General features: G+C 34.4%; 1 protein-coding gene across 1 annotated transcript; it reads left to right on the top strand.

Moving 5' to 3' along the window:
* Positions 1–9,294: 9,294 nt before the first annotated feature.
* LOC120281728 (aspartic proteinase nepenthesin-1) lies at positions 9,295–10,932 on the top strand. Its single transcript, XM_039288423.1, has one exon. It carries the CDS (start codon positions 9,433–9,435, stop codon positions 10,753–10,755), a length of 1,323 nt encoding a protein of 440 aa, XP_039144357.1. The 5' UTR covers positions 9,295–9,432; the 3' UTR covers positions 10,756–10,932.
* The last annotated feature ends 10,302 nt before the right edge of the window (positions 10,933–21,234 follow it).

The raw sequence follows: 21,234 nt of genomic DNA, 5'->3' as shown, positions 1-21,234 counted from the left end.
TTGAACCACATGTAGGGACAAGACATCGAAAGATACCCCATAATGATGATGGTAGAGAAGATGCAGAAGAACATTTTGGCAACTTATCAATTTTCATACGTCCCGGTAGAACATTGGGAAAAGGAAAAATAAATATCTTAATGAAGATGAATATACAGCAGCACAAATGTACATCTTATTAAATTGTCCAGAAGTGCAACCATTCACCAAGTATGACTATGTTTTTTTGTTAAGAAGATTACATACTTCACCTCTGCCTATATACTAATATAAGGTTCTATTTCAATGTATCAGGATCTTTGTTGATGAGTTAATTGCAGAGAATCAGCACATTGATGATAGACATGTTGATGAAAAAATAGAACATGAATTTGCAACATGGTTTCACCAGTTTGCTCATGATCCTTGCAAAAGCATTTCCAACCAATTCTTGAAGGACTTATCAAAAGGTCCATTAAGGAGCTATAAGTCTTACAATGGGTGCATTGTAAATGGCTACAAATTTCACACAAAAACTCATTGCTCAAATACTGCAACAATAAATAGTGGTGTATGTGTAAAGGGTACGAATTATACTATAGATGAAAGTGACTACTATGACCAATTAGTTGAGGTTTTATGCTTGGAGTACCCGGGATTACCAATTAAACGAACAATCTTGTTTAAATGTGATTGGTTTGATCCAACACCGAAAGTGCGTACAAAATGTCATCAACAATATAAACTTGTGGATGTCAATCATAAGTGGTTCTTCAACAAATATGAACCATTTGTTCTTGCCTCCCAAGAAATTCAAGTTAATTATGCCACATATCCTAGTTTAAAATGTGACAAGGCCGACTGGTGGGCAATGTTCAAAGTAAAAGCTAGATATGTTATAGAGCTTCCTAAACAACTTCAACTGAAGACATCGACAACATCTGAAGAACCTTTTCAGCAAGATGAAATGGAAGTTTCATCTATACAAATCAATGTTGATGATGAAGAACAATCTCTAAATGATCGAAGTGGAGAATTGATTGAAATTGATGATGAAGACGTTGAGGTTGAAGATGATCCTATATTTGAATCCAAAAGCAATGATGAAGATGATGAGTTTGATGAAATTGAAAGTGGTAGTGAATAAATTAAGGTAATATATTTTATAAAACTTCTAAAAGTAATGAAACGAATAATATGAAACGAATAATAATAATAATAACATAAGTTGCTTTTTAGTTCCTTTTGATATGTATTTGTATATTTTCTTATATAACAGTACTTGTTCAAGAAAAATGAGAGGGAAGGGTTGTAAAGGAGGTCCAAGTTACAGAGGTCCATCCGATAGTTTACATTCGATAGCACGTGATGCTCCAGCTCTAGTTACTTCTGCACCGAATGTATTGTCACGACCATTACCTCCATTTATTGCTAATGCTTGTGTGGGATCATCATCATCTTCTGCTTCTACTCCTTGTGCTAGTGGAGGGGTTACCCCTAATGGCGAGCCTACTATGCATGCTAGAGATACCCTGACATCATCCATGGATTGCTTGCCCCTTACTATTGATGAGTCAAGAAGACCACACATAAAGCTAGTGAATGGAATGTGAGTATTAAAATTGTTATATTTTTATGTACAATTGGTAATGATGAGGTATTTAATTTATTCATTATCTTTGTATATTTGTAGGTTGCATCCCTCAGATGTCTGTGCTCAAAAAATTACATTCATCTTTAAGGAAAGAATGGATGAGAATGGATACAGTTGGAAGAATGTCTCTAAGGAGACAAAAGACTTCTATTGGAATGAAATTCAGGTAGATTTATATAATATTTAAAATAAATTTGTTTGCTTATATTTGTAATATTTATTGAATTTGTAAATCCTTAACATGTTGGTAAAAATAAATAATTGATGTTGTTTGTGAGGATAAATAAATTGTAACGTTAATTTATCCTCACAAACCTAGAGATTATTTGTGCATAAGTATTATGTCATCTACATCATTCAAATATTATTACTTAGTTAGTACTTAAATTGGTAATTGTTAGTGAATTTGAAAATCATCATCATGATTGTTTGGATGTTGGCAAAGCACGTAATTGATGTTGCTTGTGGAAGTAAATTTTATTGAATTATTAATTATATAGTGTCGTTTTTCATAATTAAGATCTTATTGTTAGTATTTTACTATAATTATAATTAGCAAAACATTAGTAGTTTAATATAAAACATTGGTTAGTATTTTAAATCGATAATTATATATAATATGTATGTTTGTTTATGTTAAACTACATAAATTCTTTGTGTGGGATGAATCAATGTTATTTGCTATTAAGATGGCATGGCAACGTAAAGCTGCCAAACGATATAGAGCATTGATGTGTAGTTTGAGAAAGGGGAAAGAAAAATCAATGCATGTGTCTGACTCTGCATGGAAGACATGGACCGAGGCATGGAATTCCCCGGAATTTAAAACTCAGTATGAGAAAGCTACAGCAAACCGACTCACTGAGATTGCAGGACCTGGATTTGGTATATCCTGACACTCAGGAGGTTCCATTTCTCATGCTTCCCATGCGGATAGATTGGTAATTTGTTTAATATTTATATAAATGTGCTTTTAAATTATAAAGAATATTTTTGGTGCTAATTGTAACAAAATTCAATTTGTTGTATTATTCTAGCGATCGAGGCTTTGACGTGATCCTCGCCCTTTTGAGCTTTTTGAAGTAACTCATACAAAGAAGGATACCTCCATGCTTGTTGATGTACGTGCTCAATCTGTTAAGGTAAGCGGAACAATTTTTTGTGCGGTTTTTAATTATAGACTTTCTCTACAATGTTATTGTGAGTTTATATTTGGTTGGTTTAAGAATAATATTTAATGAGTTGAGTTAATTGATGTAGAATCGCTATCTAGAGCTTGTGGAGCAAGCATCTCAAGCACAAGAAGGGCATGACGAGCTTCCTATTGTGGATGAAACAGCTTTGTACTATGAGGCTGTTGGGGAGGAAAGAAAAGTCGGGTTTATGGAATAGAGTCCTAGGCGTGTATCGTTTATCCACATTCATCTTCGAGTTTGTCCACAGGTTCATCATCTGAGGCACTATATGCTGAGGTTAGAGATTTGCGTCAAACTCTTAGTCAAGTCCAAGATCGTGAGGAGAGGCTTTAACAGACACTTGACCAAGTCCAAGATTGTGAGGAGAGGCTTCAACAGACGCTTGGCCAATTACAAAATAATAACATGGAGCTTCAACAAAGTTTGCTTGAAATGAAAGAGGAGAGGGACCAATATCGTGCAGAGATGATGCGTCAAATGAAGGACATGATGATGAGTTTTGAGAGGAGGATTCTTCAGCAGTCACAGTGTACCACACAAGACTCACAACCAGTTACTGACGATCATGATGTTGACTTATAGTTGTATTTGTCATATACTTATTATTTTGTGTTGAACATATATACTTAAATATTTCTTTTTGTATGAATTAATGAGTTTATCTTATTTGTTAGTGTTCTAGGTTAAAATTTTATGTAGCAGGTTTTAAAAAAAAAATTAGGGATATAATTTTTATTTTATTTTATTGACTTAAATGTTAGAAACGGATTAGAAACGGATTTATTTGTTTGAATATTGTTTTTTAATTTTTAAAAAAATTTCGGAATGGATTAGGAACAAAAAAGCTATTGTTTCTAATAGGGGAACAAAAATAAAACAGAAAATATTCCGTTTGGAATCTGTTTATATTTTTATAACTTATAACAAATTAGCAACACATCTTATTCCGTTTTAATTTTTCAAAAATTAGAAATATAATGCTTTATGTTTCCAATCCGTTTCTAAATTTAGCAACATAATATTTTCCCATTTCTATTTAAATTAGAAACAAGGGTATTCGAAACAGATAAATTCCGTTTCTAATCCATTGCTAAAGTGAATTAGCAACGGATTAGAAACGGAAAATACTGTTTCTAAACAGTAATTTTTTTGTAGTGTGTGTGTGTGTGTGTGTGTGTGTATTATATACATAATTAAAGAAAATTAGCTGTGGAATGAGTTTTAATGTATTTAAGTAAGGAATAAATTTAAAAATTTGTGATGATTTATAATCAAAGAGAAGGTTTCTACTAGGTAATATAATTGCTACATTATATACTTACTTATCCATAAAATGGGCTGGAACAGCTTGGTGATAACATCGAGGAGAAACAACTTGTCCTAAACTAAGATCAAACTAACAAGACAAAGCCACAATATGGAGGGTGATGTGCGCCTTATCTTTACTCCCGATGGGCAAACAGTCTGTGTGCCAGTTTGTTACTCTCCTTTCCCTAACAAGTTTGGTAATGAACAAGTTTGACTATTTGATGATGGTGAGGAGGAAGACATTAATTTGGCATTGCTATTATCCATGTTGTTCAGGGATTTAGAGGAGGTGACAGAGGATCTTTGTCTCCCTCGAAGGACATCTCTCTTTTCTCTTCCTCAATGGTGTGCTTAGATCCGGCAAACTTCTTTACAAACATGGTCAAGGAGTTTCACTCCCATTTCTTTGATCCTAGGCAGTTTCCCTCCCATGCGTCTCCCAATGAGAGTTATTTGATCTACAAACTCCATCATCATGATGCCATTGGAAAGTTTTTAGGTCACTTCTTCTCAAAGATTCTGGCAACCATTTCCTTGTGTTCCAGAGAGAGCTTGAAAACTATGTGCCTATTCAAAAGGATATAGTGGAGGAGATTAACTCCCGTGCCTTGCAACCGAGCTTCACACACGAGATTTCCAAGGAGAACAGAGGTAAGGGCCTTGGGAGTACTGCCATTCATCTAGCCCATCCAACAATGACTCAATATGTCCTAGTGCAGGTTATTGGTTCTATTCTAACATGGTTGAGGTCTTCAAATCCCACCATGTTCATCTAGTGATTGGAGAAACAAACGGCACCGGACCATCTTGAGGTCATGACACAAATAGTGGATTATCCACTAGTCTAACTGAAGAGCATAGGGCGGTCACCCATCTGATGAAGGCATGATAATGCACAAGAGGCGTGCCCAGTTCTTACAGGAGGCCATACTTGTGTGTCGAGTGCCCATTTGGAGAGAACACCACATCACAAGTGGTTTACGTGAAGTGCTCGTCTGCTTAAGAGACATGCGCCCACGAATGATGGCTGGTTTGTAAGTAATTTAATGACCTTACTCATCCAATTTATCGATCCAAAGGATGGCTCATCAAGAAGTGAGCACCGAATATGCGACGTTGTATCGTGTTATTAAGAAACTATTTGGTTTGCATGTAGTGTTGGTCCAAGTAGGCATCTAGTTACATGTGGAGAGGGTTTGCCCCATTCGGTTTCACATACGGATGGCAACGGGTCGGGTTGGGTGCAAGTTTTGCTATACCCACACCAGCACCTACTACCCTGCCCCCATACCAGAACCCGACGGGTTTTCAAAATCCCAAACCACTCCCGCACCCAACAGGGAATAGAGTACCCATGGAGATACCCACTCCACCATAGCCCTATTTAAAAATATTTAAAATGAAATTAAAATACCAAGTAGAAATTAAAAATGTCAATCCAAAATCATAGTTTTTTTGTTTGAATGAACACCATAGAGTAGGAATCAAAAATAGACATTCAAAGCAACACAAAATAGACATTCAAAGTGAATAGAAGAAGTGCAAGAACAATTTGCTCTATAGAACAAGAATGAAATTCATACATGTCTTCATGATCTCAATGTCACACCCTGACTCAGAGACCATTCAAAGTAGGAATTGAAAATATACATTCAAAGTAACAAAATAATGTTTGAGTAGGAATTGAAAATTTCAATCCAAAAGCATAGCTTTTTTCATTGCCTGTTATCCACATATCTGTTATAATTGCCACTCTTCCTTCATTAGTGTCCATCAATTTTAATGACACTTTCAATATCATAAATTTTTAAAATTCCTTTCTTCATGTTGTTTTAAGAAGGAACTTTGAATAGTGGTTAAAGTGTGAATGAATATTTTTTAAAACCGAGATGATCCACTATCAAAAGTGGATATTCATGCATAATGATTGCTGAGCTAGCTCCTTCTTTGCAAATTTTGGATCATAAATTATAGTTGCCATTTCTTGTTTGCCTTTCACCATCTCGAGTTTGATAAGTTTCTGCCCTCTTAGGCTAATATTCCGTTGGATACATTATTGCATATTTAGGTGCAATTGCTTCGTTCCATTCTTTGATTTCCTGCCAAGCAATTTTTTACGATAATTACATTGAGCTTTGTCCTCTCCATTAACTTGAGTCTTTTTTAAATGACTCCACACAATACTTTTAGCTTTCCACCTTGTGTAGTAGACTATGTATAATCTCATGCACCCTCTTCAATGCCATGTTCATTTGGAAAAGAACCTTCACGATTAGGACTTTCAATTTCATTTGAATGGGTTGAATTCCCAATTGGATGTGATCTTGATTTATGAGAACCAATATCGTCACCCATCTACAAAAAAAAAAAATTAAAATTAAAATTTAAAGTTTGAATTTTCATAATTTTATTTAATGCCAAGTTCTCTACAAGATGCTCTACTAAATAACTAGCACATCATTAAATTTAATTAATTAATATGTAAGATTGTGACCACACATCAACATGTGAGAGTGTAGCAAAGAAACATTAAAAGAAAATGATAAAAGGCACCCAAATCTTAGGAATAAATCCTAAACTGTTTAGATTATCAACAATAAGCAATCTCAGGTGTGAATTTCAATAGCATGCCCATCAAAGAAACGGAAACAAATGAATTAAAGTAACAAACAGTGAAAAGCAAGGAAAAGGCTTTAGATAGATGATCAATACTAGGCATCACTCAAAATAACTAAACCAAATCAAATATTCCAACTTTAAAGTAAAAAAATCAAAAACAAGGTTTTGGATCAAACTGCCTTGTCAATACACATTAAACATAGAAATACATAATTGCAAAATCATTCGTACAACATCAAAAACAAAATGTCAAAACTTGGAACCAAAGTGTATAGCCCAGTAACACTATAAGAATGCAAATCACACCAAACTAAAGAAAAAATACACACAAATTCAGAAGATAACTTTGATTGGGAGGATAATTAGCACCAAAAAATCTCATAAAACAATCTCATTTTCAGTTTTCAAAAAAAGAAACAGAAAAAGGCAAAGCCTTTCCCGCCAAAATTGAAACTTTAACAAGAAGCTAAACTAGAAAAATTGTACAAACACGTTGAATCTCTCTAACTAGAAGATAGAGAAAAAAGAACAATGAAATTCAGAGTCCATAGTCCACGGACTTACTGATAGAGGATGAAAGCCCTTTGGCTGATGTATGAAAGGTGGAAGCGGAAGATAGATGACATTGAAAAGAAGTATGAAAGGCAAAAGCTTGGAGAGAGACCTAATGTGGTGGAGGAGAAGATTGTTGCAGTTGGAGAGAAGCGGAAAGCTTTGGAGTTCATACTTGGTGAAGTAGATGGCGGTTTCAGAGAAGGAGGAGAAGGTTGTTGTCGTTGGAGATAACCTTTTAAGGATGGTGGTTTAGGACTTTCTGGAGAAGGAGATGAAGGCGTTGATGAAAATGTTTGACTGTTATGAGACTTGGGGAGATTGATAGGGTTTGGTTTTAAAAAAAAACATAACAAAAGAATTGAATATATATATATATATATATATAATTGTGTATATTTGTTAATTGAATTTTGGGTCGGGTTCGTGTTCAGGTCGAGTATCAGGAATCCCATACCCACACCCGCACCTGCTTTATATTAGTCAGGTTTTACCCGAACCCGACCCAAAACCAGATCAAACCAGGTTTTTCCCATCAAACTCGGATCGTGTAGGATCAGGTTTGGGGATTATTGCCATCTCTAGTTTCACATGCTAAGAATAACATGCAATGTGCACTAATTGAGTCCGGGGCGTTAGAATTGCCAAATCATGGGCTAACCCATCACTCTAAGGGCCGTGGGCTAGAATCATAAACTAATATTGAGGGCCTTAACCAACTCCAAAAAGGAATTGCATTCAAAGACAACCATTACTCTTTCTGAAGTCTTATTTTCGATCCTAGCCTATATCATGATCCCACTCAAAGTAATGATACTGCAGCCTTTGACAAAATCCCATATTCTAGTCTGCAGCAAGTGGCAATTTTCCAGTTGTGTTTGTTGTTTGATTCCAAAGAACGACTCTGATTACTTGGATTAAGACCAAGCCCATCTAACTCAATTGACCTAGTCAGGTGTTGTGATGACTAGGAGGGTGAGAAGGCTTATGGCAAAAACCTAAAGGGGAAATTTATAGAAGTTCAAGGGGGCATCACTAATGATCACATTGACTGGCTATCCACATACCAACTTGGAGATGATGATCACTCTTCAAAGGACTCTGAAACAGACCTTGTTGAAGAGGTTAGAAGCATGTTCCATGACTTTAACAATGCTATTGATTCTATTGATGTGGCAAATCTTTTTCTAGCTCAAGGTGGATAGAGGAGGCAGGGTATGTGGCCCCTCCCTTGCGATCAACAAAGAAGAAGGGAACTAGCACCCCTTCCCTTAAAGTGCCCGCATCCAAGAGAACGAAGCTGGAGGACTCAGCTGTTACAGCTAAGCGGAGCCTAAAGTTCCTAGATTACCATTTGCTCTATCTGACAAGACAATTTAGTTAGGGGCTTTGTGGTTTCTACCGGCCATTTCCCTTTTCACCTTTTGTTGTTATTTTTCCTTTCCCTTTTGTTGTTGTGTTTCCCCAATTGTTTTCTTTTTTTTACTTCTCCTCTTCTCCCTTTCTTGTTTGTTGATTTCTACTCCTAGTGGGCTGCTTCTTTTTTGTGTATGTTATTTTGATATTTTGTGTTGTCTTTATTTTTGTATTCTTATTGAATGGATGTTAGTGGTTTATTTACTTTTTTTCAGCGAAATAAAAATTATATTTAAAAAAAAAAAAACAATCCCATTCTTAAAGCTCCAAAATTTTATTCAATTCATATTAATTATATGAAGAATTGATATAAAAATCCTAAACATAAATATTCTATCAGTGAAAATGTTCTTATCCAAATATTTAAAAATGGCAATCATAACTTGCCAGTGACGAGCATGAAAAGACTTCTCACCGAACGCAAACAAAACTCGACCGCCCTCTCAACTTGTTTATGATGAATGCTTGCAAAGTGAACAAGTCCTTTTCCCACCTACACACTTTTGGTGATGATATAAACTTCCAAGTATCAGAGCAGCTCACCAAACCTCATGTTTCTTCCTTTGATTCCCATCTAAATTATCTGCTCAAACGTCAGAGTAGGAGTCCATCTTAATCATACAGACCCTCTTCTCACCCACAATAACTTTGAGTTTGCCTCAAGAAATTCTTCATCAGAGATATATATAAGGTCTTCGCCCTTAATCAATGATTACGTACTGTTGTTATAATTCAAAGATCAGAATGGAAAAGATAATTAGTATTGTTGTGCCATTGCTTTGTGCCTTGATGGTTTGTTGTGAATCAATTGAAAGAGGTTTCAGAGTTGATCTAACTCATGTTGATTCAATGGGGAACTTCACAAAGCTCCAACTCCTCCAACGTGCAGCACTAAGGAGCAAGCATAGGATGTCAAGATTGGTTGCCAAAGCTGCAGCCTTATCTAGCACAGACACAAGCAAGTCATTCAAATCACCCGTGCATGCAGGTAATGGTGAGTTTCTCATGGATCTAAGTATAGGCACCCCAAGCTCCCCATTTTTAGCCATCCTTGACACTGGTAGTGACCTTATATGGACTCAATGTAAACCTTGTGTTCAATGTTTTCAACAACCAACTCCTATATTTGATCCGTCCAAGTCCTCCACATACTCTAAACTTGCATGTTCAAGCAATCTTTGCGAAGCCCTTCCCACATCTTCATGCAAATCTGACTGTGAATACCTCTATACATATGGTGATTCATCATCGACACAAGGAGTTTTAGCAAGCGAAACCTTCACCTTTGGCTCATCAGGTGCGTCAGTTTCGAACATCGGTTTCGGCTGTGGTGATAGTAATCAAGGCAGTGGTTTTTCACAGGCTTCAGGCCTTGTAGGACTTGGCCGGGGTCCATTATCTCTGATATCACAACTTGAGCTTGGAAAGTTCTCCTATTGCCTTACCTCGCTTGATGATTCTAAGAAAAGCCCGCTACTTTTTGGATCAGATGCAGAACTAAAAGGAAGTGCACCTCAATCAACACCACTAGCAATAAATCCTTCACAACCATCCTTCTACTATCTAACCCTAAAAGGAATAACTGTTGGTGGAACCCTTCTAAAGATTCCAAGCAGTACATTTGCACTAAATAGTGACGGGACTGGTGGATTGATCATAGACTCAGGGACTTCCATCACTTACTTAGAAGAAGCAGGATATAAACAAGTGAAGAAGGCTTTTATCTCTCAAGTGAAACTCCCAGTAGCTGATGGCTCAGATGTGGGTCTTGATCTCTGTTTCTCTTTGCCTTCTGATACATCATCTGTGGAGGTTCCAAAGCTGGTTTTCCATTTTGATGGTGCTGATCTAGACTTGCCAGGGGACAACTACATGGTTCTTGATTCTAGCACAGGCTTGCTGTGCTTGACAGTAATGGAATCAAATGGATTGTCCATCTTGGGAAACTTTCAGCAGCAGAATATTCAGATACTTTATGATCTGGACAATGAAAAGTTGTCTTTTGTTTCAGCACAATGCGATCAGCTGTGATTTTTCCCCCCTGTTATTTCTTTGTTATCTCGTTTGCTTTTCTTCCTGCTTGTGCATAATTAATGACTGTGTTGTATAACTGATTTAGATTGTGATGAGATTTTTTTTTTTTTTCATTTACGATAGTGAAGAAATAAGATGTTGAGAACATTACGATTCTATTGAAGTTCTCATCCATATTATTATTCTTTTGTGGCTTATCTGCAAAAGTGTAGAAGCAAGAATGACTTCTTCTATTCATAGATATAAAGATTATACATACACGCACAACACGTCTCTCTGATTGATAAGACATATTATGGGTGGAGATAAACTCGAGGGACTATAATATATGTATATATTAATGTTTTACGGAAAAACTCAAAATTCCGTGAGAAATGCCGTCTTTTTCAATGCATTCTGAACAAAAATTCCGTCACTGAAAGCCTCATCAGCAACGGTATCTCCAGCAACATTTTCATCAGATAAAATACATAACTTGTTATAACACATGTTTAAAATTATATATTAACACTTCCAATTTATTCTTTTTTTTATCTTCTTATCTTTCAATCTTAGATAAATAGAGAATACGACTCTTCTCATAAAGTTTGGGAGACCTAATAAACATTTGATGAACAATACTACTATAGTTCTATAATGCCATAATACCACGGCATGAGGAATTCGACCTAGCACACTCCACTCACCCATTATCACACCTCGTACCCGGCTCGTTGGACCCAGTGCATAGACAAACGGCGGCAAACACACATGGCGTAAACCTCATAAGCCTGCAATACCTCAGAACCTGATTCAGAGCAGATAACTTATAACAAATCAACTGAGTCACTCGGTTACGGTCTCTAGAGTACATATTACGGGGATGCAAAAAGTCTAAAATACAAAATACAACGACATAGGGATAGATAATGACAAGAATTCAAAATTTTAGAATAGGACAAGCAACATCTACAAACACTTTTTCAAGATCCACACCGGTCTACCACTCGTGATCTGAAAAGTATTTAAAATAAATCCATGAGCTCACTGGCCCAGTAAGTAATCTAGAAATTGGTTAAAACAAACGAGTTTATGAATCTTGATTTCAAATATTAAGAATAAATTCAAAGCTTAAACATAGTTTAAACAATACAAAATAAATAATTCAACAGAGGTAGTAGTACTACCATTCAAGAATATGGTAATCAAAAGAATACCATATTTCAAAGCTGTAAATCAGAATTATAGAAAGTTTTCTAATTATGAGCATGCGTCTTCAAACCATAGTTAAACTAAACCAGAAATTTCAAAAGTGAGTTTTCAAGTATACCTAATTTTTCAGAATAATACAAATCTCCGAAATCATAATTTAACAAAATACAGAGTATTATATTCTAATAAAAAAATATTTCCAAATATGTCATTTACCAAAAGTTTAAAACCAGAAAAGCGATATCAGAACTACAGAAACTTCAAGGTAGGTAAAAATTTTGTCTTTGCAGAAAATCAAAATCAAAAGGACAAAATAAAAAATAATTAACAAATTCCACTGTATGTCTCCAAATTCACTATAGATGCCAGAGGTCATTTGTTTACCCTCGGTGACCCGAGCCTGAATAACAGAGGTCATTTAATTACCCTTGGTGACCTGAGCCAGAATAACAGAGGTCATTTATCTACCCTCGGTGACCCGAGACTGAATATCAGATGACCATTGATTATTTCACCGAACGGACACAGTGCGAAACTCTAGTCACATCTTTCAGAATTCTTGTCGACAAGGTCAGGGTTTAACCACCCAATAACAGGGTTGCATATCGTTCATTTGGAGACCAAAATATTCAGACAGATTTCAAAGCCAAGATTACAGAATATTCACAAGTATCTTCAAAAAATTCATGTAATAATATAAGATAAATAAATAAATGAATAATAAATAATTAATTAATTAATTAAATGCAAAAGAATATACCAACTTTTCCAAACCTTAGCCTAGTTTTCATTTTGAAGAAATAGTAACAACAATTCACAATTATTTTGCCAAAAACAAATTCATGTAATAACAAAAAGCAATTAAATAATTAAAATAAATAAATAAATACACAAAGATTCCCAAACTTCCAATTGTTGCCAGATTCCCACGATAAGAGATAAGATAAAAATAATTAAATAAATATCCAGAATATACCAAATCTTTGAAACTATTTGAATAGCTAAGATAGTATTTCAAAATCATCATGTTGCATGAATGGATGGTTGGAAAATATTATTATACAAATTTGGTTGGTAAGGGAAAATAAACAAATATAAATATTAGCAAGGTAAAAACCATGGTTCTAACTAAGCCTAAGAGTTATTTATCTAAAACATAAATAATAAAATGTGATGCCATTTACAAAATAAATTTCGAAGAATAATCAAATATAGTTTCAAAGAATTTAAATAAAATAAATTCAAAACAATAAAATTTTAAATACAAGAGTTCAAGGGATTACTTACTTGATGATCTCGTAAATCCAAAAGAAATCCAAGATTATTGCTCAAGGTGGTCCTATAATCCAAGGGAAGAACCAACCAAATAGTAAGAATACTTAAGCAAGGAGAGTTCATGCATAGGCTATAGATGAGCTAGCCTAAATACCAACTCTACACAATAAAGAAAGAGCTTTTCTAACACCAATTCAGAACTTATAACTTTAAGGGGACAACAAGGGAAAGCCTCACTACTTATACTTACTTGCACACAATCCAAACTCTAAATAGAGTAGTTTAAACATGCCAAAACCAAATAACTAGCATCTTAGAAGAATAAACTCAAAGGTTGCTACTTATTTTCCCAGGTAGCTAAAAGTATGAGTTTTTGAAAGGCATGCACAAAGAGCCGAAAATAATAAAACTAAACACACATGACATAAATGTATATGCATTCACTAGGCATGCAAAAGCTTAGGTTTTCATGTATAAAAGGATATACAAGTAGATGGTTCCATGAGTGTCTATATATACATCCTTGGATGCCATGAACTAGAGATATTCAAGGGGCACAAGAGTGCTCTTCAACCTAAGTAGATGTGGTTTCAAGTATTAATAAATATTTAGCCTCTTGCATGTGTATATATGCATACATATAGCTTCCTGCACAATAAAAAGCCATGGTCTCATGCATGCATATATATATATATATATAGTGTCATGCAAGGATAAGCCAAAAACAAATCAAAAGGGTGAAGCTCTACAAACAAACATCATCATCAAAGGCAACCATAGACACATGAGAGTATAAAACATCCACTAAACAAGATGCAACTAGACCAAGGTGGCATACAAAGGTTTCAAGTTCTATGGAGTAGAAAAAAGATAACAAGCTCTAAGGATCACAAGGGTTGCATGAGTATAAGCACAAGCACCTAGGAGCTTCAAAACATGCATCTCATTAGAAAAAAAAAAACTGTAACCATCCTTAAGATTTCACATACAACAAGCTTCTCCTAAAACTCTAGCATCAAGCTCTACTACCAACAAGAGGGCAATAAACCTACCTAGCCTTCGTGGAAGCATCGGCGGCTTGTTGCTCCTCTTCACCTTGCCTCCGGATGACAAGAACTCCGGTAGAAACCTGAGCTCCGACAAGGAAACCACTCTTCTTCAACCTTCCAAGGAGAGCTAGGTGGAGTGGAAGAATGTAGAGAAAGGAGGAAGATGATGGTCATAGGAGGAGTAAAAGTTCGGCCAAGTGGGAGGCAATGATGGGATGGTGTCCGGGAATCCCTCCAGAAATTTATCACCTCAGCTAAACAATAAAACCATAGAGACAAGGAGATGGGATTAAGTGCAACTTAAGAGCTTAGCATCCTAAGCATGCTTTAGTGTTGGGCAGGGTCCACACCCATCATTCAAATAACTTATCACTAGACAATTTAGTAGTAAGTCCTTCAATTTGATTAGAAAATATTAAAATTTTGATGATACTTGTTGTCACGCCCTAAACCCAGTTTGGCAAACTTAGTGCATCGACAAACGAGCACACATCTACAAGGCCGAGACCCAGTAGGCGTGCAAGGCCTCAAAACCCGATTCTCAAAGCTGCGCAAAGAAACAAAACCACAAATTATGAAACCAAAAAAAAATAACCCTTCATAACAAGCTAGATCAAAACACTAAGGTGCTGGAGTACAAAGTAAACAGAATACAGATCTAAGTCTTCCTTGACTACTACTAAAATGGCACTCGCTCAACAATTCCCACTAAACTATCCGTCACAAGTATACTCCTGATCTGATAAAATTTATAACAAAATTTATGAGCTTGACAGCCCAATAAGTACCCACTAAAAATATTGGGATCATAAAAGTTTCAAAATTTTAAAACTCAAATAAAGTATAATAAAATACAAGTTAATCATAATCAAATTCAAAAGTCAAGTTTTTCAAAAAAAACATAACTGATCAAAAATACAATCATATATGTCCCACAAATAACTATTGCTAAACAAAATGTCAAAGGTCATATGTTTACCCTCAGTGACTTGAGCCACAATATTAGATGTCATAAGTTTACCCTCGGTGACCCGAGCCAGAATTATCAAAGGCTGTTATTCTTTACCGATGGAACAGTGGGAAACTATAGTTTCTTAACATAATTACCTGTCAACAAAGTCAATGTTTAACCCCCAATGATAGGGTTAGTGCATAGTTAATTGGGAACTAATTTCTATGTCAAAATACTTCATGTTCTCAAAACAACAAACTATCAAAGTTCAGATCGAGTAAAATACAAAGTATTTATTTGCTAAGAAATATTTTAGTAATCACATGATCCCACTTTTATAATATCAAAGTAAATGAGTAGTTTGAATAAAAAATTGCACAGATAATTTATACAAATTCCAAGTAAATAAATAATTAAAATTAATTAAAAAGAAAAGATATAGTTGCCCAAAAATTTATAAACTAAATAATTGCATAAATAATAATCATCAAAATTTTTGAAATGAGTTAATTCAGCGAAATGTACTTATTTAAATTAATTAAATAATCATACAATATTTAACAAGTGACGAAGAATATGTAGATATAGTAATATTTATATGTGGTTACTTACCTGTCTAACGGTCAGATTTCGAATTCACACCAACTGAGTTTTCTTAGAAAGTTCTATATTTGGGAATAACCCATCAGAATTACAGACAAAACAAATTCTAAAATTCACATGAATGCAAAAACATATTCAAGTCATTAACAAAGCTACCAATGTCAAGACTAATAACCAATTTCCCTATGACCCTTAAGATTGAAATCAACATAACTTTGCGAATTCTAACACAAATCAAAAATTTTAATATTCTGAGAAAACCCGACATCTACATCTATAACATATCCAAATCTCACAGTGATTTGAGATCTACAAAATTTAAGCAATCACTTTTAAAAATCATAAACATGCAAACCAACAATTTCAGATATGCCTTTTATAATAAAAATATATTACAACATATAACTTCAAATAAGATTAAACTTTAGGAGCATACATTAAACTCAAAATTGAACAACTTTCTTATTAAACATGAGTCCTGATTCAACTTCTGAGATCCTCAAATTCTCTTATCAATCTTCATGTTTTCTGCAGAAATGCCATTGGGCACACCTACAAAAATATGATCATATCTCACAATTTACAAGGGTAAAAATTCTAAAGTTGGGTAGAACCAAATATAAAATCATCTTCTACAACTTTTTTTATACAAATATAAATCTAAATAGGAACTTATAATCATGAAAAAAATAAAAAATGGATCAAGACTGCCTAGATCCTGAACTCATCACCTACGTTTAAAGCTTATAATTTGCAAGTTACTTATGCAAAAATTCTGAAATTTTGCAGGTACTTATCCAATGTCAAACTCTACAAGTTTCTTATTCTACTCTCCTCCAAATTCATCTTCTAAGACCCCCTAAAATTGAAGAGGGATTTCTGCTATGCTAATACGAATTTCTTAATCTTATCCTCAAATTAAATCAAATCAACATTCTCACCAAACCTTAACCCTAACTAGTATCATGTCACGACAATTATAAAAAAGAGCAGAAACAAAATAAATCAGAATCTTACCTTAACAATAATAGCAAACCAAACCCTTGATATGTAACCCTTCCTCGCACCCACATTATACTTAACCTGGGAGAGAAAGATGAGGCTAGGTGTTCCTTTTCTTAAACGACAAACTAAATTAGAAGAAGGTGAAGAGATGCTAGGGTTTTCAAAAAAATAACTTAAATATAAAAAAATATAATATTAAAAAAATTAAACATAACCGCTCACTTAACTTTAAAATTTAAAAAAATGGTGAGGCCCACAAATTCCCCCCTTATAAAAGAGTTTAGTCCTCTAAACTCAAACTTGATCAATCGAAGTAGGCTTTCAGTAAGATTTGAACCATGTAATATTTCAAGTATCATCGGACTTGCTGATAAGATTCAAATATAACTTGATTGTAGGAATGATCTATGGGTTATGCTCACAACAAATGAACAATAAACCAGTCTCGGCTTGGCAGCAACATACATCAAGCACAGCTTAGAAATCAATGGCCTAGACATCCTCTATTAATCATGAACTTGAGGATTTACTGTTATGTTACTTGTCATTCAATTCTCAGATAGTATTTAAACAAAGAATGCATAACCGCCATCTCAATATACCAAAACCTCTCATTTAGAAACACCAATGCCTATAGACTCCCATGAATATGATCAGTAAACCAACCAAGTTTTGAAAATATTAACATCCCAATTTCTTTTTCATCAACTAAAATCCATATCACCTACTCAAGCAACTTGACATGAGCACCAAAGATCAAATTTTACAACCATCAAGCATCTCTCAAAAATGAGGGAGAACATCAAATTCTACATATACTCAAGTCCAAAACAATATTAGAACACTCTCAATTTTCTTGTTGATTAAAAACTAAATGCTAACCCCATATTTCAAAAACTGCACTAAGATGGAAATAAAAAACCCTTCTTGTAATTTACACAACTTTACAATAGCTTCCTCAAAGTAGCATCAAAACTATAACTGTAAGAGACAAGCTAACCTCAGTGAGACCCAGAACAGAACTCTGCACAAGCCAGGTGTTGTTTTGCTTAGTCTGACATTTCACAGATCAATTGGTGAGAGGCTGTCACTTTAAGTGACACAAAAGGCTTAGGTCGTGGGTTCAACTCCGAGGGAGTGCAAAATGCCTGACTAAGAAAAACAATACTTGGCTTGTTCAGAGTTCTATTCTGGGTCTCACTGAGGTGGCCAGTCTCTCACAAAAAAGCACGAGAGACTGGCCACCTCAGTAAGACCCAGAATAGAACTCTGCACAAGCTAGGTATTGCTTTGATTAGTTGGGCATTTCGCACTCCTTCTGAGTCAAACTCGCAAATTAAGCCTTTTGTCTTACTTAAAGTGAGCGTCTTTTACCAATTGATCCACACCTTTTTTGTTAGAGACTGACTCACCTCAGTGAGACCCAGAATAGAACTCCGCACAAAAAGTCAATGGTTTGACTCTAAAGGAGTAAGAAATACCTAACTAAGAGACAATACCTGACTTGTGTAGAGTTCTATTCTGGGTCTCACTGAGGTGGGCCTGTCTCTCACACTTTTTGTTTAACTTAATCAAAAATTTCCAATAGATTTCCGTTGGAAATGTGTTGCTAATGGAATTTTCTAAAGAATATTTATTGGAAATGCAATACCAATGCAAAATTCCAGTAGAAATTTCCAACTGAATTAAATTCCATTTCAAAATTTAAATTTGATTCCATTGAAAAGTATTACTAATGGAGTTTTATTCCATTGAAAAGTATTCCATACAAATTTAGTTGGTAATTTTCCATTGCATTAGAAGCATTCTACCAAACGCGAATTCTTTATACAAATTTCCAATAAATACTACATATTTAAATCAAAATTTTAACAAAAATATATATAGTTTACTGTTTACCTCCAAAGTTCACAACCAAAATATGCATTAAAATCATAAACATAGAATATCCATAAATAATATTCTAAAATAAATGTAAGGTAAAATATACATTATATGCAAATTTCAAAAGTGTTATTAAATTTTGAAACAGATTGGAATCATTTCAAATCCCTTTTCAAATTTTGCAATTGACTATTTTTTTTTAACAAAGACAAAGAAAAAAAAACAGAAAGCTATAAGAACATATTCCTCCTGGAGCAAAATTCCTCCAGCCAATTCGGTCGTTCTATTCACTATTACTCCTATTCCCGATATAATTACAAATGAACTACATTAAAATGAAAAAAATTGTATTTCAAATCCATCTTTAAAATGATTTAGCAACGAAATTAATTAATTTAGATGAATTTTCATGCATCTGAAGATTATCTTGTGCTTTTCTCCATTCAAATTCCTGGATTCTATGATCTTCTTTAATAACTTCTTTGAATTTTTGGAGATAAAAAGCTCCCATATTTTTGCTGGGACACCTAGAAGTGCTAATCCATCAGCAGAAGGGTTTGACGGATTATTCCCTTCTCGTCTCTAGTTGAATTCTAAAATGTATATTATATCCATTTCAAAGTGGATATTTGCACATGTATATATATATTTGACTAATAGGCAGCAGGCATCCCCCATTTAAGGGATTATCAAAGGGACACAGATACGTAGGTGAAATGCACCAGTTACAATGGCTTATACAGTCCTCATAGGAAATTCCCCATGCTCTGTAACCTTGGAGGGATGAAACCACTATTTCTCCCACAAAGAACCCACATCCATGTCCATGAACAGTACAAAAATAGTACTGAATCCAAGTGTACAATGTATGAAAAAAAATATGGATAGTACTGATGGAGAAGGATTCGAACCCTTGCCTTCCCTTTTGCATTTTTGTGTCATACCATTGGACTATCTAATGATTGACTTTGCACATATATTTATATATACACAATTTACAAAAATCATATTTTATATTTTAAAATATTGGTTTTACAAATTTTATTATAATTTTTCCACGTAGTTTGGTTTAATAAAAGGTTATGTATAAACCAAATTTCCAATTTTAATAAAATTAAAGATTCTTGTATAAATTTTATATAAATTACACAGATATATGAATTTAAATGAATTTTTTATAATTATTAGAATTAATTATGAGTGTGTAAATTAGATCATCTCGTTCATATTCAAATTCATATTTAAATTATATAATATTTTTAAAAGATTTAATAAGTTTTAATGGTCACCAACAAAACCCACCTTGCCACGTCCGATATAAGTACTAAATAAATATTTATTTTTAATTGTTGCATAAAGGTAACAAACATCCTCCCATAAGATGGTTATCAAGGGATAGAAAAGTATGATCGTACACCAATTATGGTAGCTCGATTAACCACATAGGATTTATTAACTCAGTCAAATGTCACATGAAACAATTAGAGTCCTATCATGTGCATGCCAAGAAGATATTCAGAAACTAAATCGAGCTAATAAACCTCCCTTGCCATGCAAGCTGGAGGGGAAAGAAACAACATCCTTCTACAAGAGACCCACTTAACAACGAATGAACAATGCTGCTACAGTATTTTCTATCATATTTCTATAGTATTTGCACAATACTGCAACAATACTATCGACTCAAGAATTTGACTCTAAGTTTATCTATTCGTCATTTAAGTAACAATCTATTGCACTAGGAAGTGGTTGATAAAGTAAATTTCATCTTAAATTTTTTTTATTTGAAAATATTTGGATCAATGAATCAAAGCCTAGTGATATTGTTTATGTCAAGGAAAAATGACTGTTTTGTGAAAGTTGCATTTGACCACCAAAGGCTTCCAAAAAGTCAAAACCCACTTAAATTCCTCTTAATTAATTTTTTAAATAAAATAATTATATTTATGATGTCACAATTTTTTATTTCTCTTTTCTCCAGTTTTTCATTCCTTTATGAGGTCATCGGGTCTTGAACATTAGGCAAGCTCACCCCAACCTCAGGAAGACACAAGTGAGTGTACACTGCTAGATCCAGTTCAATCAGCTCACCACGCCATTTATCATTCCCCCGAACTACATGCACAATTAAATCCTAACTTAATTCTCCCTGTTGTCATTACCATCTCTCAAAACCACCAAACCAAATGCCTTGTCCTCCTTATCCTCCGCCCCGCTTACTTCGGGGCACCCTCTACACTCAGAGCCCTGCTGTTTCCTTGGGATGGCATCCTATGCAAGAATAATGGCTCCCACATTATTTAAAGTGGTATCTATGGCTTTAACATGCCTTCTCACATCTCTGTCACCTCGATCGAGTCCCTCATTCTTTTCAGAAAACCATGCCCTAGCTGGTTCTCTCCCTCTCTACATTACCGACTCCTCCCTAGCCCTTGCATATATAAATTTATTAGGATTATACCCTCGCATACCCACGAGTATACTTGTATTAGAGCATTTCATTTATATTATACATTC

This window comes from Dioscorea cayenensis, chromosome 18 (assembly GCF_009730915.1).
Source record: "Dioscorea cayenensis subsp. rotundata cultivar TDr96_F1 chromosome 18, TDr96_F1_v2_PseudoChromosome.rev07_lg8_w22 25.fasta, whole genome shotgun sequence".
Lineage (NCBI taxonomy): Eukaryota > Viridiplantae > Streptophyta > Magnoliopsida > Dioscoreales > Dioscoreaceae > Dioscorea > Dioscorea cayenensis.
The sequence above is the reverse complement of the archived record's forward strand: the minus strand, read 5'-3'. Positions and strand labels throughout refer to the sequence as shown.

Coding starts and splice junctions, on each gene's coding strand:
- LOC120281728 (XM_039288423.1), top strand. CDS start 9,433: ATGATTACGTACTGTTGTTATAATTCAAAGATCAGAATGGAAAAGATA.